This window comes from Poecilia reticulata, chromosome 6, assembly GCF_904066995.2.
Source record: "Poecilia reticulata chromosome 6, P_reticulata-male-v2, whole genome shotgun sequence".
Taxonomy (NCBI): Eukaryota; Metazoa; Chordata; class Actinopteri; order Cyprinodontiformes; family Poeciliidae; genus Poecilia; species Poecilia reticulata.
Window position 1 is genome coordinate 27306945 of NC_088835.1, and position 26459 is coordinate 27333403.

The 26459-nt window shown below is 39.9% G+C and overlaps 2 protein-coding genes and 1 long non-coding RNA gene across 4 annotated transcripts; 1 reads left to right on the forward strand and 2 right to left on the reverse strand.

Moving 5' to 3' along the window:
- Positions 1 to 169: 169 nt before the first annotated feature.
- On the reverse strand, positions 170 to 10990 carry tph2 (tryptophan hydroxylase 2 (tryptophan 5-monooxygenase)). Of its 2 annotated transcripts, none has more exons than XM_008411892.3 (11): positions 10761 to 10990; positions 8506 to 8640; positions 7896 to 8079; positions 7725 to 7825; positions 7554 to 7621; positions 6392 to 6588; positions 4488 to 4623; positions 3571 to 3697; positions 3020 to 3115; positions 1769 to 1902; positions 170 to 1229 (listed from the first exon to the last, which is right to left on the reverse strand). In XM_008411892.3, the coding sequence occupies exons 1-11, from the start codon at positions 10932 to 10934 to the stop codon at positions 1055 to 1057; spliced, it is 1527 nt and encodes a 508-aa protein (XP_008410114.2). In that variant the 5' UTR covers positions 10935 to 10990; the 3' UTR covers positions 170 to 1054. The 2 variants fall into 2 exon arrangements, with proteins under 2 accessions (XP_008410114.2, XP_008410115.1); XM_008411893.3 differs by lacking the exon at positions 10761 to 10990 and adding an exon at positions 8791 to 8919.
- LOC145552023 (uncharacterized) lies at positions 9138 to 12102 on the forward strand. Its single transcript, XR_014087959.1, has 2 exons — positions 9138 to 9393; positions 10640 to 12102. It is a non-coding gene; the product is annotated as an uncharacterized LOC145552023 (long non-coding RNA).
- A 2166-nt stretch (positions 12103 to 14268) lies between these two features.
- On the reverse strand, positions 14269 to 26061 carry tbc1d15 (TBC1 domain family, member 15). The gene is made up of 17 exons (XM_008411890.3): positions 25939 to 26061; positions 25234 to 25335; positions 23874 to 23948; positions 23639 to 23786; positions 22514 to 22721; positions 20967 to 21069; positions 20020 to 20214; positions 19814 to 19942; positions 18902 to 19005; positions 18568 to 18662; positions 17535 to 17651; positions 16994 to 17094; positions 16786 to 16885; positions 16597 to 16694; positions 16002 to 16118; positions 15828 to 15914; positions 14269 to 14940 (listed from the first exon to the last, which is right to left on the reverse strand). Exons 1-17 carry the CDS (start codon positions 25954 to 25956, stop codon positions 14773 to 14775), a joined length of 1965 nt encoding a protein of 654 aa, XP_008410112.1. The 5' UTR covers positions 25957 to 26061; the 3' UTR covers positions 14269 to 14772.
- Between the last annotated feature and the right edge of the window lie 398 nt (positions 26062 to 26459).

The window sequence follows — 26459 nt, forward strand, 5'->3', positions numbered from 1 at the left end:
TTGCAGGAAAAGTTCAGCTGATTGTCTAGGAAAAAGTCCCGATGTGTTTTATAGAGACCAGAACTGATCCACAGAAGTTGGAGCATTGTTGAGGATGATGGTCTGATCAATTTGCTTCTTAACTTATTGATCTCTTTACTGATGATCAGTTAAAGAAAGACAGTCTTCCTGAGTGTGGAGGATTCTTCACTTTATTCTGACAGCTTGGACTCACAGGAGACATTTGACATGAGCAGAGCGGACAGTAACTGGATGAAATCAGACATTTGGACGTTAAAAATGCTGGATGGAGGTTTTTACAGATACTTGAAGCAGCTTGATAATCTGAGAGACTCAAGTCAGAACCAACTGATTGGACCGGTCAGAGCTCCTGCACTGCAGAAACACAAAATTTTACCAAGTATTTTTATCAAGTTTCAAGTGGAACATCTTAGTGCATTTGAAATATGACAAAATGAACATAGAAGTAACTTTTAAGCAAGATAAATAAACTTGATTTGAAACTAGTTCCACTGGTGGATTATTTCACTTTTAACATGGAAAAATGTCTTGTCATATATTCAATTTAAGTCAATATTAAGGAATTATTATGTAATACAGGTAGAGGTGCACTGCTTGCAGTTTTGTGGCAGATCGCTGATTACCGAACTATAAAAATCCTGACCTTCCAATTCCAAATGTGGCCAATAATGATTTTTGTCTGAAATGTTGCTAAATGTAGCAAGAAGTTGTTGAATTGCCAACAGTGGGTTGACCATCATTAACTGCAGACGTGACCTGATGGGCCGGTCTGTTGGTCAAACCTCTCACTGCAGAGCCGAAGAGGACAGCGGCTGATTTTTGGATCTTTGCTGAGGTTGATAAGATCACTGATCTGCCAAAATTAAGGAAATCTGAGCCAATTTATCAGTGCAGGCTTCTATATCTTGCTGAAAAGTAACTTGTAAGTTAATTTTGCCTTATTTCAAGTGTACTAAGATATTTAAACTAGAAACCAGATAAAAAATACTTGGTAATATTTAGTGTTTCTGAGGTGGTTGGGTTTGCGTCAGCCTTAGATGCCCAGGTAGGTGTTCATCTTGCCAAGGGCGTCGCAGACCGTGGTCAGGTCGCTGCGCAGGTCCTGCACCACGTTCTCAATGCTGCGCGTGTCTTTTAGCAGATCTACGCTCTGCGTATACGGGTTGTAGTACACGGAGAACGGCCTCTTTATGGATTTGGCGAATTCTCTGCAGGATAAAAAAAAACGGACACATGTCTGGAATATTATCGCTCCTGAATCAACAGCCTGGTTTTACCGTTTCAGAGCAAAATAAAAAAAATGTAAACAAGCACCATCAGTTTTATTTCACAGTTTGAAGCATTCTGGCATAATTAGCTCAACTCTGGTTGGTTTTGGAGTGAAGAATTTCTTTATGGTGAAATTAAAACTAGATGTTTTAGTTAGGTCTCAAAGTCTACACTGCAAAAACATAAAATCTTACCAAGTATTTTTGGTCTAGTTTCTAGAGCAAATATCTAAGTTCACTTGAAATGAGATAAAACTAACTTACAAGTAACTTTTCAGCAAGATATAGGAGCTTGTTTTAAGTAAATAATTCCTTAATATTGATTTTGTTAATTGTTCCACTGACAGATTATTTCACTTATAACAATAAATTTTTCTCATGTTAAGATTTTATGTTTTTGCAGTTTTTAGTTATTCCATGCTCAACTCCTCCAGCGTTTACATCGGTGTGTTTTCTACTTTCTGTGTTTTGTTGTTCACCTCATTTTCTCCTTTGCCTCCTCGAAGCTCTCAGAGACAAAATAAACATCCTGGAAGGTGGTGATTAGACACTCCTGGTTGCAGGTCGTCTTTGGGTCAAACATCTTCACACAGGCTTTATCAGACAGAGCATGCTGGGAAAAAACAGTCTGATTAATTATTTAACCATTAATAAGTTCCCAACTTTTTTAATATAAAAGAAAAGAAGAGATCCAAGAACAGAACTCAGAAGAATTCCACAAATTATAAAATGGATGCAGTTTTCTGCAGCACAAAGTCACAGTCCTAAACCTGTTTACATTGTTTGTGTGTGTGTGCGCACGCGCGTGTTGGTACATGTGGTTTAGCAGAACATTTCATCAGAATACACACACTAGCAGGACATTTTGAATTAACAGGACAGGAGCGCTGTCCTGTTAATTTTGACAAAAATCTAAAAGCGTAGAAAGGTTTCTATTGGTCCAATAACCCTAAAAATTTAACACAAATACACATAAACCTGATTTTGTGTATAATCTGTGCATCACCACAGTGCCCCCTATGGCAGGTTTGTGTAATAGCAGGTCCTCATGAATATTCACACAAACTCTTATTCTGATTGGTTGCCTGCAGGACCTTCTGGCAGATTGGTTCTAATTCATGTGTCGCTGTTTACACACATAAATTGCGTGTCGCTGTTTACACACATGAATTGTGAGTAAATTGCCAACTCTTACACTGGGGATGAGTTGGCAATATGATTACTCTGTGCTATAAGACTGAATATTTTATAAAGGTTAGTTGGATGCCTAAACCCAACCTTTTATCCAACCTTGGAATGTATGTGGCACCTAAAAATATACAGAAATCAATATGTATTTTGATCAAATATTGTTTATTTAAAATATTATGAATAATAAATGTGTAGAATAAGTACATGGATTAAAATAAATATAAACCATAAGAGAGACATTCTTTCACTAAACTATTTTTGCACTCCACTGCTAACATTTTGTTGATTCTGGTCTTCTCTGCACCAAAACCAGAACCAAGCATTATGAAGCAGAATTTAGCTTCAATGCACCACAAATCTTGAATAAACTTCCAGAAAACTGCAACACAGCTGAATTCCTTTAAATCAAGGCTAAAAACACACTGATGTACAGTTGTTTCTGAATCTTAATCAATGGTACATGCATCAATGTTTTATGTATATGATTTTAATTTTGATTTTACTTTGAACGTGTGTGTGTGTGTGTGTGTGTGTCCCACCCTGAGCTCTCCGATGGATGACAGTAATCCCGCTCCATAAGCTCTGAGCTGACCGTCCTGTTTGCAGAGTCCAAACTCGATGGTGAAGAAATAACACTGAAACAGAAACACCAGCAGCCAGTCAGTGTTTTTTTGAAAGCAGCGCCACCCTCAGGTCATTCAGTGTAACTGCAGTTAGTCAGTGATGACCTATGCTGAACCACTGAGTCACATGTCAGCCCACAACCGATCAGAGCAAAGTGTACAGTAAGATGTGAAGCTGTTCATCCAGATGTTTTTGACTGGATTTGTATAAACTGGATTTATATGAAGAGTCAGAACTAAATAAATAAACTGAAGCTGATCCATTGTCATCATCAAACAGTTAATCAGAAATTAACTCTGTGAACAAATACACCAAGAAACTTTATAGAAATTTTCTGCCTGAGGTAAGTCGCCCAAACGTCCGCAGGACTTTCCCTAAAGTAATCCTGAGGTTTTCTATACTTTACATTAAATAGTCTTCATGGGATGGGATGGGTGGATCTACCAGCCCACTGGTCCCCACTCACCGTGGCCAGTTTCTGCACATCCTCATCAGTCGCTCCCAGTGAGGCCAGGCCGATCTCCTGGGAGAACTGGGCGAACTTTGGGTCGGCCAGCAGGGGAACATGACCCAGCAGCTCATGACACGTATCTCTGAGAACAAACAGACACTGTTTGGACCAGCAGACCAGATGTTCTGGACGAGGGTGGTGATCTAGACTAAATATAATTATGATTATTTAAAATTAAATATCTGACTTTTTATTCCCGTTGAAACTCATTGGTTTGGTTTGAAATTAGATTAATTAAAGTGAAACCATTTCAGGGGTTTAAGTGTTGCTACGCCGATCAGACAATAAATTATTGTAATACACAATAATGTTGGTTTGAGATCATTTTGAAGTGATATAATTGTAAAAACATAATAATAATGCAAGAACACATTCTTAAAGATCAATAATCTTTAAATTTAAATGAACATTTTTAACACTGGATCTGGAAGACATTTTAAATATCCAAAATAAATAAACAAAACAGAAACAACAATGAATTATAAAGTCTCTATGAGCAATATTGTCCTTAATAAGAAGGGCTAGTTGATACCAAAGAACCAAACTGAAGACTTTAGTCATCCAGTTTTTAGTAGAAAGAATGAGAAATCAAGCAAATGGAAATTATTGAGCTCATTTTAATTTGCAATAAGATTTATTGATATCTGTGGCAGACCTAAGTGTTGCTTCTTCTCTCTAGGTCTGCAAAGACTTGATCCTGACATTGAACCAGACTTACAGAAACAACTAGAAACCGTTTGGTAAGAAAAACCACAAGACGAAAGGAGGTATGTGAAATCTATGGAGGAAATAGATTAATGAAAAATCAGGGAAATGATGCGACTGTGAGATGGATGAGATTACAGCGCAGCAGATTACAGGTTTGGACTCACGGTTCTGGTGTGTAGAGGGGGTCGGTGCTGTGGCGAATGTACTGAGTGCAGTTAAACACTCTGTAGGCCAAACCAGCCAGGAAGTCTCTGGGGGAAAGGTAACCGGCCACAGGTCGCACCGTGAAGCCAGAACGCTCTGAAACACACAGGAAGTGATGTCACTCCTCCTCCTGATGATGGAATAACAATATTGTTCTGTTTCGTTTGCTTAAAACTTTCAATTATGATAAAGTTCACAAACTTTCATCACTAAAGTTTTGCTACTGACTTTTTAAAAAATTTTTTCTCCTACTACTCTCCCTTATTGTATTATCAGCAGTTTCTGCTGCATGGGTGTTAAAGTTTTATAACAATATTTTGCAGTACCATCATGGCAACAATAAGTGACTATAATCACTATTATTACATCTTTTTTGGGTAACTGTATGATTATGTGTATCATAGCAATAAAATCCATACAAACACAAATAATGTTCTTGAAAAATATACCATTTAATACACTTCTTTAAGACATTAGCCACATAAAGAAGAGCGATTGTCAGCAACCCCAAAACTGACAGAAAGGACAGTTTTGGAGGTTTTTAAACATCATTAATTGGAATTTATCGTGCCAACGATAAATCAAAATTCTTATTCTGATAAGAAATTTATCACGATAAATGATTGATATGATAAACTTTCAGAAACATGCAGAAGCTGATTTTAAGTCAATAACTTCTTAATTTATACCAAAATGTTTTAGTTCCAATGCCAGATTTTTTTTTTTTTTACTTATAACATTGGAAAAATATCTTGCCATATACACACAGACAGCAGGGTTTCCCCCATTGTATTATAAGCCTGGCGGGCCTTCAGGCTTATAATACACTCCCTGTTCAGTGCATCAACTAGAAAAACTACAAACCCAGCTGTCTTTAAGGAGTAATTCTGTCCTGTCAGTAAAATGTTCACCACATTTTTACAACAGAAAAAAAAGCTTTGCAGTCCTGCTAATTTAAAAAATAAATAAATAAAAATTATATATTATATATAACATGACGACTCCAAACAACTTTGGAAGTCAATTTCAGTTGCTCAGTTCAACACTCCCATTCCTCACTTCCGACGTCCGTCATGGCACCTCGAATGATTAAGTGACGCCGTTGCAAAGGGTCAACAGTTTGGGTCATGTAGAACTGATCAGATCGTTTCCATAGCAACGAGCAGAAGCAAGACATTCCCCCAGAACTACAGTGAGCTCATTGTAGATGTGACCTCATCTATGACATGCGGTTCTATATCAAAGAACGCTTGAGGTTATGAATGCTTGTGTTTCAAAACATCAGTTCATATCAACCCGCTCTTCGAACCCCATCACTGTTTTATCGCAAAGATTTTCAGTATGGCAGATATGTTAGTAGGTGTGTTTTTTCCCCTGACTTTCAGCGTTGGATATTTGGGTGAAAATCTTTATAAATAATTTTATTATTATATATTATTTTTCCATATATATATATCAATTATGTAATGTGAAATTAATTACATATAATATAGTGGTATGTATATATCACTATATGTATAGTGATTTATACATAGAATTATATAATATATAATATAATCAATTTATTCCACTTTGATTGTCATACTTCAGACCTTACACAGACTGGTACATAACCAGCTAAACCATACAATGGTCCCAACAATAAACGGCATTACAGCACGGTCAACAGAAATTATGACCACCCCGGCGCACCCGCTTCCTCATACATACAAGCCAGTGCGGCCGCATGGCTCCCATTCATACCGCCACGCCAACCTCGACACACCCATCACCCAAGTGTCAAAGCCGTGTGCTCTCGTCACCTCAATAATTGCTTATTTCAATCATATGGCTCTTACAGCTACTGTACACGCAGGGGGCCAACCTCTGAGAAAACGGGAGACGTCCTCCAGCTGGGGGATGTTATCCTCCCGGTAGCCACAGTGTTTGGTGAGCAGCGGCAGGTTCTTCAGGTACTCTCTGCATGCGTGGGTCGGGTACAGCTTGGTCAGCTCCCGGAACACGACGCCCCATGTCTTCACCTCCTCGGAGGTGTACTCGATCCGAGGGATGGGCTGCCCACTGCCGAAGGACAGTTTGGAGTAAAAACATGTGGGATAGGGATGCAAATTGATCTTATTGATCGACTAACGGTTAATTGATAATCCGCCACTTTCTTAAAAACCTCAGTTTTCTCTTGTATGAAGACAATCGATCGTCTTTCCATAACATAAGGGCTAAAATGTTAATAACATGCTGAATTTAAAAACAAACAAACATTAAAACCATTGTGAAACTAATGGAACTTGTTTAGTGTGTATATTTCAAAACAGAACCGCATAAAATGAATTTTGCACCCCACACCGAACTCTGAACTATTTCTCTTTTCCGTTCTGGTTTGTCGCCGCCATGTCGCCAACGGCTCCGATTAAAGATGACCAGTGGCGCCCTCTGCTGTATGGCGGCCAAACTGGATGGATAAAAGGAGATAAATTCCTGCCAAAAAACTGATTTTGAGATTGATCTCAGATATTTTCTAGGAAAAAGCATGGACATTTCTGAGGTTGAAAATTCTAAAATTTGGTAAGAAAAAAACAAACCAACAACAACAAAAATAAAACATTACAAATTTTTTGAAACTGAGAAACTTTTAAGTTTTTTCTACAAAGTTTCTGAGAGTAATCTCAAAATTTGAGTTTTTTGGCCTCAATTTACTCCTTCCTTTTTTTCTATCAATTGCCCTAATATGTCATCAATGATGTGTGCATGTGTTTTTAATTAATCAGTTTTAATAAACTTTAATAATCTATTAATTGACAATCGTAGGTCGATTAATTGTTTGCGTCCCTAAGGTGGGAGCTAAGGTTCTATCCAAAACTGGTCTTTAACATGCGTTGATACAGATACACAATGCATTATTTTTATTTCATAAACAGAGAAAATGTGCCAGATTTTCAGAAAAATATGTGAATATTGCTGATAAAGTCCACCTGGATCAATGGAAGGACATATAAAGAAATCAGGACTGAGGAAATCCGGTGACTTACAATTTGTAGTTCATGGCCACCTCCACAAAGTACTTCCTGCGCTGACGATAAACGTTATCCTTAAACCCCTAACAGAAGGAGCAACAGAGACAAGAACTTCCTCAGTTTGGCTTTCTGTATGATCATCTGGTCATACAGAAAGTCACAAGCGTCACACACTTATAAACTCACAGGATGGTCTGCATCCAACTCCGACCCATACATCAACACTCTGTGTGAACACTGATCCAACTCTGAGATTTTCATGGGAAACCAGGGAACATCCTCTTCGTCTGGGAAAACACCAAAATTAATTTAACACTTTGAAACTTTTTCCAACCCATGAATGTCTTGTATCTGTACCCGCCTCAGCCGACCAAACATGTGCAGGCGTGTTGAAGGAGATGATGTTGACGTGATCTTTGAGGTGCTGCAGAAGCTCGTTGAACTCTTTCTTGCTGCATTTGCAGTCGGCAAAGATCTCCACCTCGTTAGGAACCCGCTTCGACATCCGGGACTCGATGTGGTTCAGGTTGACCCGTCTCTCCTTGAAGAAGAGGATGGAGATTGGGTACAAATACTGCCAAGATCTGGATTAACACTATTTTTTGTCTAGTTTCTGGTGTAAATATCTTAGTACTTGAAATAAGACAAAAACCAACTTACAGGTAACTGTTCAGCAAAATATAGGAGCTTTTAAGTCAATAATTCCTGGATATTGATTAAAAAGTTCTATTTTGTTTTTTTGTTCTTTTTTGACTGTTTTTAATGTCTGTTCGAAATAAATAAATAAAAAAAAAAATAAAATAAAAAAAAAAAAGTACTAGCTCTGTTAGATTACTTCACTTATGGGGAGACATTTTTTCCATTTTATGTCCTGCAAAGACACAAAATTTTACAAAATATTTTGGTCTAGTTTCCTAGATCTGAGTCTGAGTGTAGTTTTGGTCCTAAATATGGTTCTGGTTCTGACCTGGAAGAGTCTGAGCGCTTTGACCAGACAGCCGACCTCGTTTTTCAGAGAAAACACCACTGCTGTTTTCCCAGAATCCTCTGCGTTTTCGCCATCGGGCTTCTCGTTGATTGGACAAAAAGATGTCCGTCTGGACTGATGATGGTGAAGAACAAAACGAAAACAACAAATTAGATAAGAGGACATTTACTCAATTACATTATTTGTTACATTTTTGAACTACAATGTCAATTAATGGTTTATTAATTAAAATGAGTTCAAAGGTTTAAGAACGTCTGCTTAAACCTTCTTGTTTAAGTGTTGTAGTTTGGCTGCCATTCAACAGAGGGCGCCGCTGGTCATCTTGAAGCGGAAAAAGAAGAAGAAACAAAATGGCGAAGTGACCATGCCAGAGCGGGAAAGAGAAACGGTCCAAAGTCCGGTGTTCGATGAAAAATGCACTTTATATGATTCTGTTGTGCAATATAAACACTCGACAAGTACCACAAGCTTCATAATATAATCCAGCATATTATGATAAATTTAGTCGTTTATTTGGAGACGGTCGACCCTCTTCATCCAAGAGAAAAGAAAATGGACGCTTATTAGTTAATGATAAGCTCAATCAGGTTGAAATGAAACAGCAGAACATCTCAAAAAGCTCAGAACCTGATTGGCTTCTGCTGGTTTTTCCCTACAAAGACAAACCGATGGACCCTGGAAGTTCCGACCCGGAGTGAAATAACCGGAACCTGCTGCTCTTGTCTGACGTCGTTGACTGTTCAAACAGACGAGCTGCAGCTGTTGTTTCCTGAATTAAACATGGAGATGCTGACAGACGCAGAGGACGACGTGCAAACCATCAGGTGCAGCACACGAGATCCACCTTTTTGTTCCAGACACAGTCAGGTGAGGAACGTTGACCAATAATCAATCAGGCTGCAGGTTCTGAATGGGCAGAACCAGCTGAAAGGAGTATTTTAAGAACTTCTAGTCAGAAGGAGAACATGAGTCCAGAATCTGAGCCTTACAGTCAGAGCAGAGGGATTACAGAGACACAAATTTCAAATTCTACAGACCTGATGAACATTTCTCATCGAATGATAGAAAATGATAATGTCTGCTTTTCATCTTGATTTTAAAGAAGTTAACAGGAACTGAATCCCAGATAAATTGAATCTTAAGAGGCAGATTAATGATTTTCAGGAATAATACAAGGTGTGTGGAGGACTGATCCTGCCAAAATTGGCAGTAAATATTGAAATAAATGGCTTGAAAAAGTAATTGAACTGCCAGATATTCCAAAAATTAAAAAATGAAAATTTTCCCAACTTATTTGATTAGTGTGACATAAACTATTTTAAGTAGTATTGTTGAAACATCATCACTACTGTACAATTTTCAGTTTTATTTCCAGTCTTATTAGTTTCTTTTTAATTACATTTTTTTCCTCTAATTTTTCATCTTATATACTTAATATTTTTATTGCCATAATTTTATTAATCATATATGCTTTAAGTTTTTTTCCCCACCATGCATTCATTTATTTTTTAATATGTGCTCCATTTCTGTTTTCTTCTTTATTTCTCAACTACTTACAGTTTTCAGATTTTTTTTCCATTGTGTTGTCTTTTCTTTTCATATATATTTATTTCAAAATTTTGGCAGGATACATCCTCCATACTGGTTAACATTCCAACAATGGAGAGCGGAACTGAATGGAACATTTCCTGATATTTCACTCAATACAGTGAGAAATTTTAAAAATGTTTCTCTTCATTTCATTCATAAATATAAAAAAACTAATAAAATCTTGGCTGGAGATGGGCACCAGCACCCCTCCCGACCCCACTGAGGGAAAAAGGGTGCAAGAAAATGGATGGATGGATAATAAAATCTCATCCATCTCATTTAATCTGTTATAACCACATTATTGCCCCTGCAACTAAGTTCAGAGTTTTTTCTCCAAACTGACTGTTCACCAAAATTTACCTAAATTACTTTTTATAAAATAAAATTTGTAGAAGAAATGCAAATAATAAAATATATAAAGTAAATATCCCCTGACTTTTCTGTTCATTAAGCAGTTTTGAACAAGTGACAATAAGTTTGAAGCAGCTAATAGAGACAAACAGGAAGATTTTCCTTTTCCCAGGTGAAGAATCTCGACCCGGATTGAGGTTCTGCACTGACAAAACTGAGCTGTACCACCTGAGAACAGATCCAGAGAGGAGACAGGGATGAAGAGGAGGAGGAGGAAGAGTCCAGGCTCTCACCATCTGTCCCCCGGTGTGCCTCTGCTGATGCTGGTGGTTGTGCTGGTCAAACATGGCCGAGTCCAGAGACATCCCCCTCCTGGACCAGTACTTGCTGGAGAACATCATCATGGCGGGCTGCATGCGCGGTATCGGCTCCGGCCCGCCGTCCTTCATCACATGGGCCGAAGCCATGGGGAACCAGTGGGTGTACGAGTACCAGGGCTCCAGCCTGCCGTCCGGATGATGCAGCCGCTGCTGATGCTGAGGACCAGAACCGCCTCGCCTCCACCTAAATACTCCCATAGGAGGGGGGGGAAGAGAGAGAGAAGCTCCGCCCACTGATGGAGGGGGCGTGTCCACAGCATGGATGGACCCAAACTGCTGCAGAAGGGAGAGAAGATCTCATGGGAGGAGATAAGTTAGAATGTGAGGGTGTGAAATACCTGGCAGGGCGGAGCTTCACAACATCTGGATTAGGATTACAAACGATGCATAGTTCCCACAAGTCTGAACCGGAAGTGATCTGCGTCATCTTAGAAGGCAAGACCCATGGATTCGAGACCAACAAAATGAAAAAAGTGTAGAAACCAATGTGCGAAAGAAAAATACATGAACAAAATGGCTGCTGTCGGGATTGACCCGAAAGAGATGGAGAAGGAAAACATGTCAGACGAAGTGGACAAGCTGCCTCTGATGTAGTTCACTACCTGGTGAAGAGTGCAAACATCATGGAGGAGTTTCAAGACCTGAAATCTATGGACGCATAAAATCAATGCTTAAAGGGATTTGTAAAGGAACTCTTCACATGAATAACAAGGTTCTGGTGGCAGGCAGATAAACATGTAGTCTATGTCCATCTTAGCTTGTGGATGAAAGCTAAGCTAATTTTGGCAGTGAGTACTACAGTAAATATCACAGAGAGGTTAGTAGAGTACTCAAATTATAACAGAGTAATGGTGGTAATGCATATTTATACTAATGTCAAAAATACATTTGGCAATGACTGTTTCCATTAAATAAGAAATAAAATTAAAATCACACATGAATAAAAACATCTCGCCATCATTCACCTACTTCCTGCCGTTGTCTGTCTTTTCCGCCAGTAGTCACATCCGGTTATTGATCACATTGCATTTTTGCAACAACTGTTAAAAACACCTTATCCTAGCGCAGAAACGTTTTATCGAAAAACTTGAATTACTCTTCAAAATCGGTGTATTTGCTATAAGCTGATTTATTTTCGTAATTCCAGTTTCCGCAATTTTACAGTCGATGGAAACGCAGCTACTGACTTGTTTATATTTCCAGGCTGCATTTTTATCCCTGTTTGTCTGCTTTAATAAACTCTATTTGCTCAGAACTGAAGGCTTTTCTGTTGTCTAAATGTCAAGTCGGGCCTCCGTTACAGTGAGGATGAGGAGCAGCAGGTGAAGCTCTGACTGACGCTCCGTCTCTTCATGAAGCCGAGAGGAAGCAGCTGATAAGCAGCACCAGCTATCGGCCGCCTCTTTCCCAATTTCCTGCAGAACAGGAAATGAAAGCCGAGCAGCTTTGTTCTGGTTCTGAGCAGCTTTATGAGCAGATGGCAGGTGATACCGCCGGCCGCCTCTCCACCTTCAAATGGCTCCTATCAGACCAGGAGGAGGAAGAGACGTCCATCAGCGCCATGAAAGCTGCTCAGCTGACATTTAAAGGAGGCATCGACAAATGTGACATTTTAGAGTCGACCAGGAAAAAACGGCATAAGTAGGGATGCAAACATTGTTATTAATAGACTTAATTACGATTAACTTTTTATTGTGGCTAATCAACTGTGAAAGTGATCAGGATGCTGAGAATTATTGGATGACACTTCTACGTCTTTAATTTAAAGTATTTTAATACTTTATATATCTGCTCTAGTTTAAAAATGACAATATTTAAGACTTCATTTGATTTGTAAAAGTTTAAATTACTACGCTGTAGAGTTAATATCAAAAGTATTAAAAAATATGAGTTGTAAAACATGCGTATCTAACAAAATAGCGGCTTTAAGTGTGTCAACATCACTGACTTCTGTCTATAGCTCTGGTTGTAAGTGGGAACCCTGTTAATATCACCATTTCTAAACAGGAACACTGTATATATTTCTAAACGATCTTTGGGCTGCTCTTGTCCGATCCCTCACCTTGGACCCGTTTGCCCAAATAGAGGCATGAAGCCTCTGATGGCTCCCAGGATCACTGGGACACTGAAACCCATCCACCACGATGAGGTGGCAGAGCGGAAAACAAAGCCAGAATCAGTTCCTTTCTCTACACTTGGTCTGGTGTTCTGATTGGCTGTGGTTTCTTCCTGAAGGAGGGCATTGGCTGACATGAGTTCAGAACATGGAAAGTTTTCCCGGATCAGTCGACTTGTTGTGTCTCTTCTCTACCTTCTCTCACCTCCAGTCGGTCGTGGCAGATGGCTGCTGGTACTGAGCTCGGTTCTGGTTCTGCTGGAGGTATTTTCCTGGTTGAAGACAGTTCTTCCTCTCCACTGTCGCTACATGCATGCTCTGTATGAGGAACTGCTGTAAAGTCAACAACTCAACACAAGCGATTTGCTGTCGCCCCCTGCTGGTCAGATGGAGTGAATGCTGTAAGTAACGACTCCATACAATCTGCTGGGTTTAATTTGGCACAAACTTTTTAAACTACTTTAATAATCAACTGAGCTTATTGTACTGGCAATTAAAATACACATTTTAATAAAACGGAGAGTCCAGGGGAGTAAAACTGAAGATTTTTTTTTTAATTTTCAAAATGTTTCTAAGAACAAACTGATAGTTTTAGGGAAAAAAATACAGAAACGGTTTTAAAAAAATACTTTTATATAAAACCTCATTGATAACTAACATCCATAACCATAACTAGAGTCAAACTGATGTTTATTTACATTATTTAAGAAACCTCTAAGAATTTAGATTATCAGATAGTTTTAGGGCTTGTAAATGGTTATCTGACAATAATCAAATAAAAAAATAAGAAAATATAGGTGAATTCCACCATAACAGCAGTATTATTATGGGAAAGGAAATTTTAACTTCATTTATTTTATGGTTTTAGTTTCACGTATTGAGATGTAATGACTTAAAAACAATCTGATGCAGTAAATTTAAGGTGTTAATTTTTACATCCAAATGTAAAAAGTTAAAGGTGGAATTTCATCATTGTGTGATACGACTTTAATTTGGATTTTTATCATACTGTAATTTAAAATGGAAATTTCCTTATTGACTTATGTTTCAATGCAACAAGCTTAAGATTGAATTTTTATCTCCAGAATTAATGACTTTAATGTAGTTATTAATGTTCAAATGTAAAAAGTTTTAAGGGGTTTGAGGGTAATTTTTAAAAAATATCATACATTGCACTTTTACCAAAAAATAAAGCATAATATTACAGAGTGCGATGCCTTTTTTGGTTTTTCAGTGAGTTTTTTCACACTTTTGAAGCAGAAATTATAACGGAAACAGGAGAAGGAGAAATGGATTGAACAAATATCAACTTCAATACCCTTTAGTAGCTTTAATAAGAGAGGCTTAGGTGAGTGTGAACCTTCATTGGCAGCTTTTTAATGAAAGAAAATAATGCGCCTCAGTTTGGAGCCGACTGAGCAGTTTAAGGACGTCACTTTGGGCATTTACACTTTACAGATAAAAAACAAACAAATCAATAATCAGCTGATGCGTCGATAATAAAATACTGATTAGCTGCTGTCGGCAAGAAGGACAGATTCTGCGGCAGCGTCTGATCTGCAGGCGAGTTCTGACTCAGGAAACAGATGCACACGCGTGTGGCACATGTGTGAGAGTCCAGGGGAGTCCCCACCTGCTCCTGTCCGTCCTGCAGGTCAGGATTTTAGAAAACATCAGGAGCAAAGAGACGATACAAGAAGTTAGAAAAATAAGATTCTGAATAATCTGCGATCCTTTGTACACCTTTCCCCAATCCTTCTGAGGGCCACACGGCGCCCCCTGCTGACCAACAGTCAGTCTGTGCGTTAACTACGATGTGAAAACCCCTCTGCAGCTGTTCTGGGGTCTGTTGTCTCTGTAGTGTCCGTTAGAACAGGCGTCCTGCTGCTGGACGGGTCGAGACCCGGAGTCCGCCTGGCTGGAGACTCGGTGCTGCGTGTCGAAGCCCAGGATGGAGCTGATGGAGTGAGGCAGGTCCTGCAGAGGACGAGCGGATCAGAATCAGAACCGGGTCCTGGTTCTGGTTAAACCCACACCAGGAGATTTAAACTGGACCGTCTGAGTCTTCAACATCCGTCTTAATTAGAGATGCTAAGAATAAATCCAGTCTTTTTCATAGTGGGGGCTCAGAAAGTTAAAAGGAAGATTAGAAAAATAAAATAAACATGAATCCAATACATTTTCAAATCATAAATTTTAAGTCTTTTTAATATAAAATAATCTGTAATATGTTTTTTGTTGCTCCTCAAGCTAAACTGGTGCGAAAAGAAATGAAAGAGATTAATAAAATCACAACACATAATGTTTTCCCTCGCATCAAAAGGTTTGGGAATCTCTTAGTTAATTTTTGATATTATGGTCAATTGTTTTAAAATTAGTTCCAATCCATTAACTAATAATGGCCCCATAGACTTTCTTTCAGTGTTGCAGTTTAGCCACTTTCCATAAGAGGGCGCCGCTGAGCGAAGCCAGTTACAAAAACAAAGATGGCAGCGCTATCCCAGAATTGGTCCAGTCTGGTGTGCGATGAAAAATTCACTTAATGTGATTCTGTTTTGAAGTATAAACCCTCGTCAAGCTGCTTAAGCTCCACATTGTTTTTTTTAAATCCAGCATATTATGAAAAACTATCTTCATATTAGAGAAAACTCAAGTTTTTAAGGAAATTGTTCATCAATTAATTAATAGACAGATGAGCTCAATGAAGTCTAGATTATTCATAACTTGTATCCCTCATGTCAGTACAGAACTGATATTCAGTAGAAACAGCCTCAGTAAACAAGCGCAGCTCCCTGGAGCTGAATGGGAGTCACGTTACCATGGTGACCAGGTTCACACAGAGGAGGTGAAAACTGAACACCCACCTTGCAGCTGCGGATCTGAAGGTAGATGCCCTCGGCTTTCTGCAGGATCTCCTCGATGTTGAGCTTCATGGAGAGCTCGTTGATGTGCTGCAACAGAAGAAACCCGATCGATAGGCGCCATTGATCTGATTGTTCATCACAAGAACCTGATTGAGCCAATCGGCTCCGCGTTACCTTCAGGATCTCGTTGAAGCCGTAGTTCTCCTCCATGATCTTCTGCTTCTCAGAGTCCAGGATGGCACAGCAGACCAGCAGGTGGAAGTTCTGGCAGGGCAGCTCGGTCCACATGACCTGAGGATGAACGGACACGACGTGATGTCATCAGGAACCAGAACCAGATACAGGAAGCAGAACCAGGGACTGGCTCTTACCTCACAAATACAAAGCCAAAAGAAGTGCACTACAATTTTACATGATATTCAACCGTATTGCTGCTAAATTTACAGATTGTCCGACAGCGCGTTAAGGCCATCGCAGACAGAAACAAAAATCTCAGATATTTTAGAAAAAACAAGGACATTTCTCAGTTTGAAAAGTGAAATATTTTTTACTTTACAAAAAAAGGTACAGAAGTCACTTCCATAGTGACACAGATTGTATTTTTTGGGGACTGAAAGATTTAAATTGGGCCGATCAGACTGCAGTGAAAAAGTTGGATTTGGGTCTCATTTGGCAGCTGTGTGAACGCAGCCTAAATGATGTTATGGGTTCTGAAATCTGCAGTAAACCGGCTAGAAGAACCCTCATCGGATCCGACCTCCAGACTGACCTCCCAGAGCCGCAGGACATCGCTGAAGATCAGCTCCCTTTTGAAGCGGATCAGCAGCCAGCGGAAGCAGAAGTACAGATACCCGGACTCCTGGGACTCTGAAACACACAGAGACATGTCAGAGATGTTGGTCCAACACGGGACCGTGGCCAGAGCTCGACCCGACCCGACTGATTGGCTGCTCCGTACCGAGGTAGTTCCAGAACGCCAGGTCCAGCAGCCTGAGCAGCGTGCTGAGCTGGATCAGCTGCGTCTTCATGCCCTGCATCTGCTCCTCAAAGTTCTGGTGCTGCAGCAAAAACAAACCCAACATGTCAAATTTTCCTGGACCATCAAACATGGATGGCTCTGGTTCCCAAGGCTATACTGTTTGTTCTGGTTCTGGTCGGTTTCTCACCATCTGGTCCATGAAGGAGACGAAACACCAGAACGCATCGACCTCGTTCTCCATGACGAACAGGATCGGCGACAGCAGGTCGCTCATCCCCTGAACGTAACCTGGAGAAACACGGAGGATCAGTCAAAAACCGGAGGGGGAAACAGAACCCGGTCGGTTCTGAAGACCCAGAGCAATCAGAACAGTTTGCTGTATGCTTCACCTAACATCCAAACAAAGTGCAACTTTATAACACTGCTCTGTGAGGCAGAAGCTTGGAAACTGCAGCTCTGAGGAGGAGCTGCGCCCTTGAAGGCGGGGCTAGGTCCACCCAGGTGTTTTGCACAGCTGAATGGTTGTCATGGAGATGAAAGGATTTCTCAAACATGCATAGAAGAATCAAAGCAACACTCAAAAGAGTTGATTTTACATGATACTGCCCCTTTAAGGATGAATATCATCACATTTTTTTAACCACCAATGAGCCTCAATCATCTTCCTGTCAACTTTTAATGAGGGCACGTGAGTCCAGGAGAACCAGTGAGCGGCATGGAGCTCTCACCCAGGTCGAAGTCGTACATGCAGTAGGTCATCAGGATGTCGTGCAGCAGAGTCAGGCCCGGGTTGTTCAGACCTTCGTAGAAGCGGTTCGTTCGGTCTGTTCGGTTCACGTCTTTCTCTGCAGCAGAAGGAAAACAAACATGGAGGTCTAACACTAGCTTCAACGCTTGACCTCCATCTGGTTTCACACAGCATTTCTGCTCCCGTCTCCATCAGAGGCGGACAAACAAAAACTTAGTGGAACCGGAAGGATCAACATGAAGAAAGGCGACATAAAATAACTATATGAAGGTGAAAAGAGCAGGATCAAAGCTTCAGCTGAACATCTGGCCATAACTTAGAGCAGCGGTGTCCAAACTGCGGCCCGGGGGCCATTTGTGGCCCTTGAACTGATTTTGCGTGGCTCCCAACTACAGTTGATGCAGATTCACACTTTTTTTAAAATTTCTAATCGGTAAAATTATTACCAGCATAATTCTCTTACAGTGGAAAGTGTTAAGTACAACATGAGTCTTTGTATGACAAAGCTTTTATAATGAGTAGAGCCACATTTATTCTGAAACTGTTACTGAAAATGTGACTTTGATTCACCCAAATCAGCTTTAATCTAATTTCGTAAATAAAATTTAACAAGCATCTTAAAATAAAGTGACCAAATCTTGTTCTTCAAGCTAAGAATAAATTTGATTACATTTTGAAAACTTAATTTCCTTATCTGAATACAGTAAACATGCAAAATAATTTTTACATTTTTGAATCTATGGTGAATAACATCTCTCTCCTACAGCAAAACAACTTTATTTATTTGATTTTAGTTTTTTCTTTTATTTTCTTGACCTGGAAATACTTTTGACTTGATGATTTTAAACCACTTAAAAAGTTTGGACACTGAGCAGTGAGCTCTCTGGCGCCCCCCTCAGGTGTCTTGGACCATTGTGGAGGTGCAGATTGATTCCTACATGCGGCCCTAAGGTGACGCATTACATTTATGATGATTTAAGTGATGAAGACTGCGGAGTCCTCCTCTTCCTCACCGATCAGGCTCTTGTAGTCTCTCAGTCTGGAGTTTCTCCTCTCCTGCTCCTCACTGATGGATTTCCACTGCAGCTTCATCCGGAAGTATTCATCTCTGGGAAAGACAAACATCCACCCTCAGGCTTATCACCATAACTAATTATATTGGACGATAAAATGTCCCAGTAAATATTGCGATAAACAATATTATTGTTGTTTTAGAGACAGTTTTCAACTAATATATTCATGGCATAATGTTAATGCAAGATTTTCCTCTCAAAGACAACTTTAATTTTGTAAAGAACTCTTAACGCTGTGTCTGCGTGTGTGTGTGCGTGTGTGTGTGCGTCGTACGTTTTGGCCTTCTGCAGAGACTTCCTCTCCTCCAATGTGCTCGTCCACGGATAATATCCCAACAGGAACTTCCAGGCTTCCCTCCTCACGGCGTGACACAGACCCTGCAGGTAAACACACACACAGCATCACATGGTCAGTAGGGTCACATGGTCAGTAGGGTCACATGGTCAGTAAGGTCACATGGTCAGTAAGGTCACATGGTCAGTAAGGTCACATGGTCAGTAGGGTCACATGGTCAGTAGGGTCACACGGTCAGTAGGGTCACATGGTCAGTAGGGTCACACACTCTGGTCACATGACTCTCTTTCACTTTCAGAATCTGTTTAAATTGAATCTACATTTAATTCTCAGGTTTTATTAACAGGTTGCAGTCAGTGGCTTCATGTTTCTGCCTGAACAGGATGCATTGTGGGAAATGTAGTTCAGATGTTCCTGGAGACAGAAAGTGTTAAACTTTTCACATGTGGATGTTAGAAATATGTTTTAGCTGCAGATTCATTCTTTGCTGCAAATGACCAAACATTCATTAAAAGAATGACAAGTTATTGCATCTTAGACAATAAAATGTAAAAATATTTTTATTTTAAAATGAATGGAATTATTATATTTGCATATTTTAATGTATTTCTAATGCTCTATAAAAAAAACACACGTGGTTAAATAAAGAATCTGCAGAATGTGCCAATTTTTTAAAATTTGATTAATCAATAGAAATATCGATTAATCGATAGAATAACAGACTATTCAATAGAATAAGCAGTTAATCAATAGGATAATTAAGCACTAAGACGATACTTAGTTGCAGTCCTAATTTTCAGACAAAACTAGTACCAGTCTGCCTCCAGTTGGGGTGAAAACATAATAATTTAATAAATCGATCGTCTCGTTGTGGACGTAATGAAGACTTGCCCCCTTAAAAATCCTCTGTCTGAGCGCCGCCCCGTTCTCTATCCTCCCCTCGGGGTCCTGGTGTTTACTCCAGTCGTCTGCCGACACCGGCTCCGCCCGGCTCACCTGCGGCCTCGCCCCCAGGTCGATCTGTCAGGTCGGAGGTGATGATGTCATCACTTTGGAGGAGGAGACATCAGCTGACGAGCTGGAGGTCGGCTACTTACCCTGGTGATGACCTCGAAGCCCGGCTCCTCCTGCTGGTTGATCTCCAGCCCTGGGATGACTTCCCCCAGCAGGTCGGCCACCTCCTCCGGGGGGCGCTGCTGCTGCTCCTCTGTCCCCCGCAGGGCGTCATAGATGTAGTTGGTGACTTTGGAGAAGCCGCCCAGCGTCGCCACATAAGGGTCGCGCTTAAACTTCTGCAGGAGGAAAAATTATATGTAGAGCACATTTCAGCAACAAGGCAGTTCAGAGCTTTACATCATGAAAACACAACAAGTTATGAAACAAGCAATAAACATTACAGTCTGACAAAATCATCAAGCAGCTCAAGCAGCTATGCATGAAATATGTTGATCAATGTTCCAGTGATTATGAATCAAAAGCAACTCTGAACAAATGGGTTTTTAGCCTGGATTTAAAGGAAATCACTGTTTTGACTGTTTTGTTTAATGGAGTATTAAGACCAGGCTAAGATGAAAATAAGTAAAATTACAAGAATAAAGTCATAATATTATAGATAAGATCGGCTTAACATGTAAGAATCAGCTGATTACCAATCTCCCAAAAGTAAGGAAATCGGGGCCGATATATTGGCATCCATCGTTAAGGAAGCTCATCTTATTTCTTGTTTTAACCTGAGCTAATGGGAACTTTGATATAAAATATATAGATATTAATATAGATATTAAAAAAGAGGGTTCCCAGGATTGAACCTTGAGGTTCCCCACTTGTGACTTATGTCCGTTCCAATGAGACACAAAGAAATCCTTGTTCTTTGGGGAAGATTCAAACCAATCTTAAACTAATCCTAAGAGATCGATAACCTGATCAGAGTGATCAATCAGGAAAAATGTAGGAAAAATGAAAACGCTTGAAAAACATGACAGCAAGGAACGATGACTGTGAAGAGGATTGTGTGTGTGTGTGTGTTTTCTGTGTGTTTTCTTACGTGAACGAGGCCAAAGTTGTTGTCGTCCAGCAGGTTCTCAAAGGACTGGGACAGAGCTTTGTTTGGAGTGCTGACCAGCAGACGCGTTTCATCCTCAGGACTCCTGAAACACACACAGACCCTACGTCAGGCATGTGTGTGTGTGTGTGTGTGTGTGTATGTGTGTGTGTGTAAGAGCGTAGGTAGAGCTTCACTCTGTCACAAATCTGAATCCAAACATCCGGCACTGATCCTGCCTTTCACTGAGCTGCAGATAAGAACTTTAATAATAGTTATCAGCTGCAGAGAGTCTCCTGCCGTAATCTGACTTCATCTCCGCCTCGGAACATTTCATCATCGCAGAAATTAACATATAAATGACGCGATTCTCCAGACGCGCACACAGTCCGTCTGTTTCTGAAAACCAGCAGAAAGCCTCCAAGCTTCAGCCAGTTTGAATCAGACGGATCGATTATCAGAGAGTAAAATCTGCAAACAGGAAGGCAAAGAGGTTCCGCATAGAGATCCATGTCGATACTGGAAACTTTACCAAATGTTTCGATGTGTTTGACACTCTGTGTGTCAGACAGTCTGAATGGACCAGATCATCTTTTAACAACCCAGGAAGGCCAGGAGGTTTATAACAGAGTCATTCCTTTCCACTGTCACCATGTGCTTGCTGACTATGACGTACTGCTGGAAGTTAGTGACTAGCCTTTCCTAGTCCTTGTAAATCTGTAGCCAGGTCTTTAAAAAAAGGAATATCTCTGCCACGCTGTTAAAACAAAAAACACAAAATCCTTCACATGGGATCAGTTTCAGGAACGTTTTCATCCAAATAAACAAACACAAATACCCCACTATGCTTTGTTTTAAACATGCCAAACCCATAGGGGGCAGTGTAGCGCTAAGCTGAAACCCATCAGCCAATGATGCATTACTTTTTTATTTATTTTAGCTATTTTTAACCTTTCTGCACACGAGTAAAAAAAATGGAAAAAACAAAAACAATCCTAAACAAAAAATTAAAATAAAAAACAAGACAAAACTAGTACAGAAATAGATAAATAATATTTAAAGTTCCGTCAATGGCAAAGACACAAAGTGCAGACAGAAAAAAAATTTAGGTAGAAGCAGAAGCTTTTTATACTTTCACTTCTATAAAAAATAAAAACAACTTCCTGTTAGGAATTAAACATGACAACAGGAAGTTAATTTGTGTTAACAGATATACTACGCATTAAAAATATAAAATTATCAAAACACATTTTATATGCATTTTAGTAATTAAAATGGCATTATGTGCCTGGAAAACACATAATACTGCCACTCAATGAAACTCTAAAGAAACCAGGTTTATCTGAAACAGACCCATTAGTTGTTGTTTGTATTAATTTTCAAAGTTTCTATAATTAAATACCTCAAACCCATTGAAGCTGCAGCTGTAAAACAGCTGAGTTTGAAGTAAAAATATCTTCAGTCTATCTGCAGAACAAGCCTCACTCCCCTTCGATCCCTGCATGGTTCTGTTGCTGTAAGAACCTGAACCTGAACCTGCAGCTACTCACTCTGTCAGCAGAGCGAACCTCCGCAGGCTGTCCAGGAACTCTCTGCTGCCGCCCTGGTGGAAGTGCAGTGCTGGGATGGAGCTGGAGGAGTCCTTCAGCTGTAGGATGAGAAAGGTCCAGCCTTCCTTCTTCACTGTGATGGACTTGAGGTCGCAGATGTTCACAGAAAACGCCCAGCGGCTCCGCTCATGGCTGTGATTCAGAGAGCCTGACAGACGAGACGCAGGGCTTAGAAAACACACCGCAGAATGATTTATTTAAAGACACACACACAGATTTCACTTTAACCCTTTGAAAACCTGAAAACAAACTCAGCTCCTGTTTGCTTGAAAATATTTCAAAGCTTTGTTGTTTTTTAAATGTCATTGGAAAACTGAGATGATTTCATGACTCAGCAGCTTTTCTAATCACTGGATGTAGAGGTGGGCAGCAGCTCAATACTGATGTTATTGGTAACTGTGTGGCTGCAACTGCAAGACCCAGCAATCACAGCACCACTAACACAAATATTGTTCTTGAAAAATATTCTCATTTGAATCAGGCTTCACCAAGACACTTGATGCATTAAAAATATATATTTTTTGGCTTGAGTTAGCAAATTTACTCTCAGCTATAAGGACAGGATTTGGGTCGATTTCTTTCCAATGTTTAGCCGACATAAATTAAATAAAAGCTGATTTAGGTGCATCAAAGTCATCTTCTCAGTAAAACTCTCTGGATAAACGTGGTTCTACTCATTACTAAAGATTTGTTATAAAAAAAACCCAGAATACTTTGTGTCATACATAACATTTTGATTTGTAAGAAAATTATGTCATTAATAATTTTACCCCAATTACAAATAAAGTTTCCATCAGAACTTTTTATCTGCTGGACAGGACAAATTTGAATTATTCTTGAGCTGCACTCAGGGGCCATACAAAATCAGCTCAAGGGCCACAAATGATCCCTGAGCCGCACATTGGACACCTCTGATTTAACATTATAAATTTAAATTTATCGAGACAACAATAAATCTAATTTTTTGCTCAAAAAATGTTCACGATAAATGCCCAGCTCTAATTCCAGCTGCACTGTGCAGCATTTCCCCCCATCAGTCAGCTGACAGGAAGTCTCCAGACTCACCCTCTCCGTTGGTGTAGTTCTTCTTCTTGAAGGAGACGGCGTTCACCATGTCCCACTCGGTCTCGTAGCTCTGCTGCGTCTCCAGCAGCTGCCGAGACTGGGACTTCTCTCCGGGACACTGGGCCCACTCCACCACTGAGCTGGAGTCCTGAGGAGAAACACGACACACCTGAACGTCCCCTGAGGTCATGGCGCTCCAAAGGTCACTGAGGTCACAGAGCGAGAAGAGACGAACCTGTCCTGCGCACAGCATGTTGGACGGATCCACGCTGTCCTCCAGAGGGCGGTATTCCACCAGAATCTCTGCATCCTGCAGGTAGAAGAAACAGCAGACTCATCAGCTGACGGAATCATTATTTGGATCCTCATTCGCCGTTTCCATAATAATGGCTACAATTCCTGGAGTCAACATCATAAAAAACTGTTCCAAAAACAGCTAAACACTTAACATTATAAACATAGCATAGTAATTCATAAAAGCACAATTATAACATTTCTTATAATAAAATAGTTATATTAGAAACGGCACATTTTCACCGTTCTAATAAAAATAACAAAGCAGGGCTCTTTTAAAAGCTCTAGCATTTGTTTCATTTATAACAAATGAATGTAATGAGTTCCAAGTTTCCATTCATGTAAAAATAAGTTATTGATTGAGCATGAAACAGAAATATCACTTCTCTTAAACTCTGTGAAAATTATTGAGACAAAGAACATTGTGATAGTATGACCTATTTGTGTTGTGGCCGTTTTTGTCGAATTTTTGTATATCTTAAGTTCTGTTAATCTAGTTTTTCTTTGAGCAATTGGAATATACTGAGGTCAGACTGGACGATTGGTGGTTTTTGAAATATTTTTGTCCTCTTTTTGAATTTGTAAGTACATTTTTGTTTTCATCTAAGTTGCAAGAGATTTTTTGTAATTGTTCCGTTTATATTTTGCTAGAAATAACATCTTTTTTGGAAAAATATTGATTTTTGGATTTAGATGGCTGCAAAAGTTTGATTTTTGGCATACATCCAAATGTTAATGATTATTAAGACCCAGTTACAGTATTACCAGCTGTTTAGTGCATATTTTGTTTTTTTAACATTATTGTGCATTTATTGTGCTTCATGGCTTTCACGTCATTCTGCACTCATTTGTTTTTTCCCTCTCATTATAAGTTTCTGACTGCTTGTTGCTCAAGATACTTGAATAAAAAGATTTTCAGGTGTTTGAATTTTAAAACAGAACCGCAGAAAGAGCATTTTGCATCCGACAGGACTCCATTTGGATCTTTCTCTTTCCCGATTTCGGATGACTTCACCATCTTTATCCCTCAATCAACTTAGCTCCGCTTAAGGATGACCAGCGGCGCCCTCTGCTGGACGGCGGCCGAACTACAAAAATAAAGTCACCTACGCGGACGTTAATAGTTAATCGATTGGAACTAATTTGAACCCCTACAGCAAATGTAAAAAGATTTAATCTTTTTTTCTGAGCAAACTAAAACCAAAGAAGACAGAAGTTGTGACCAAAAACCATTCAAAAGCGTCAACGGAACTGAGACGTTTCTGTGTGAAAAAAGACCAGGGGGATTTTTTTAGTTTCACCTTCTCTATGATACGAAGGGATCCCGAAACCAGCAAATCTTGATCCGGGCTTCCTTCATCTGGGGTCGGATGGAGGAAAATCCCTTCGTGATCAAATATCACCTGCAGAGGGAAAAGTCTAGTTACTGAGAGACAGGACGATCACCTGAAAACTCTGATCCAATCAGGAGCCACACAACCCAGATCAGATTTAAAAACCACGCAGATCCGTTTTCTACGGGGAAAAAACGGCGCAAACACTGATTTATGACATAAATCAGATTTTTTCCTGACTTTAAAGTCGCATTTATGTCATTTTAAACGGGTGTAACAGACTGACTGCTCCATCTGTTGTATTTCTGGGAACTTTGCTAGCAGAACCGGGGGAGGGAACTTGGCCTGAAGCCGGGACAGCAGCTGTTTTTTCTGGGCGTCAGTCTGAAGAACAACCCGTCGTCCCACCGAATCCTCCGTGTGTCCGACACCCGGAGAACCGGACCAGACCGGAGGAAAACCGGTTTGGAGTGTAGCACAGAGTGTTACGGTCTCCCTAACCGTCCTCCCCGGTACTGCCTCCCCCTACTGCGGATACCTCGGCAGCTAACTCCGCGGTCAGAGAGCGGAGGTGAAGCCCGGAGAACCCCCACGCAGCTCGGTCCGATTCTAGATCAAAGTCCGGTCTCGGAACAGCTGTTGAAACTCATGTTTTCCTTAATGTTTTCCTACCTTTAACAGCTCCGCCATGTTGCTGCTCTACCGCTGACGACAACACATCACGTGACAAGCAGCTGCCAAAACAAAACTGACAGCTCAGCTTCCTGTGACGAAAACATGGAGCTTCCGGTAAAATAAAAAAAAAATTAAATAAATTAAACGAAATAAGTTAAAGCAGAAATGTAAATAGAAGTACATTACAATAAAAACACAACAAAATGCAATACATTTATTTAAATAGGCATAAAATGAAAGATTAAATATTTTTGAAATCCGAGCCGACCCAAGATTATTTGGGGCTTTAATTTGATTTGAGGCTCTATTTCCAATTAAACCCACCATTAATACATAATCTTCTTTAAAATGTCATTTTAGTTGTAAACAGCTTGCTTGTTTGTTTAATATGAATTCAGTAGGTCTAAACTTCCTAGTGTGGTCAGAACAGGTGCAGCCTTAGAAAATGCAAACATTGGAACTGCATAGAAGTTTCATGGAATACACAAATAAAACTAATTTGATTATTTTGTTGGTGA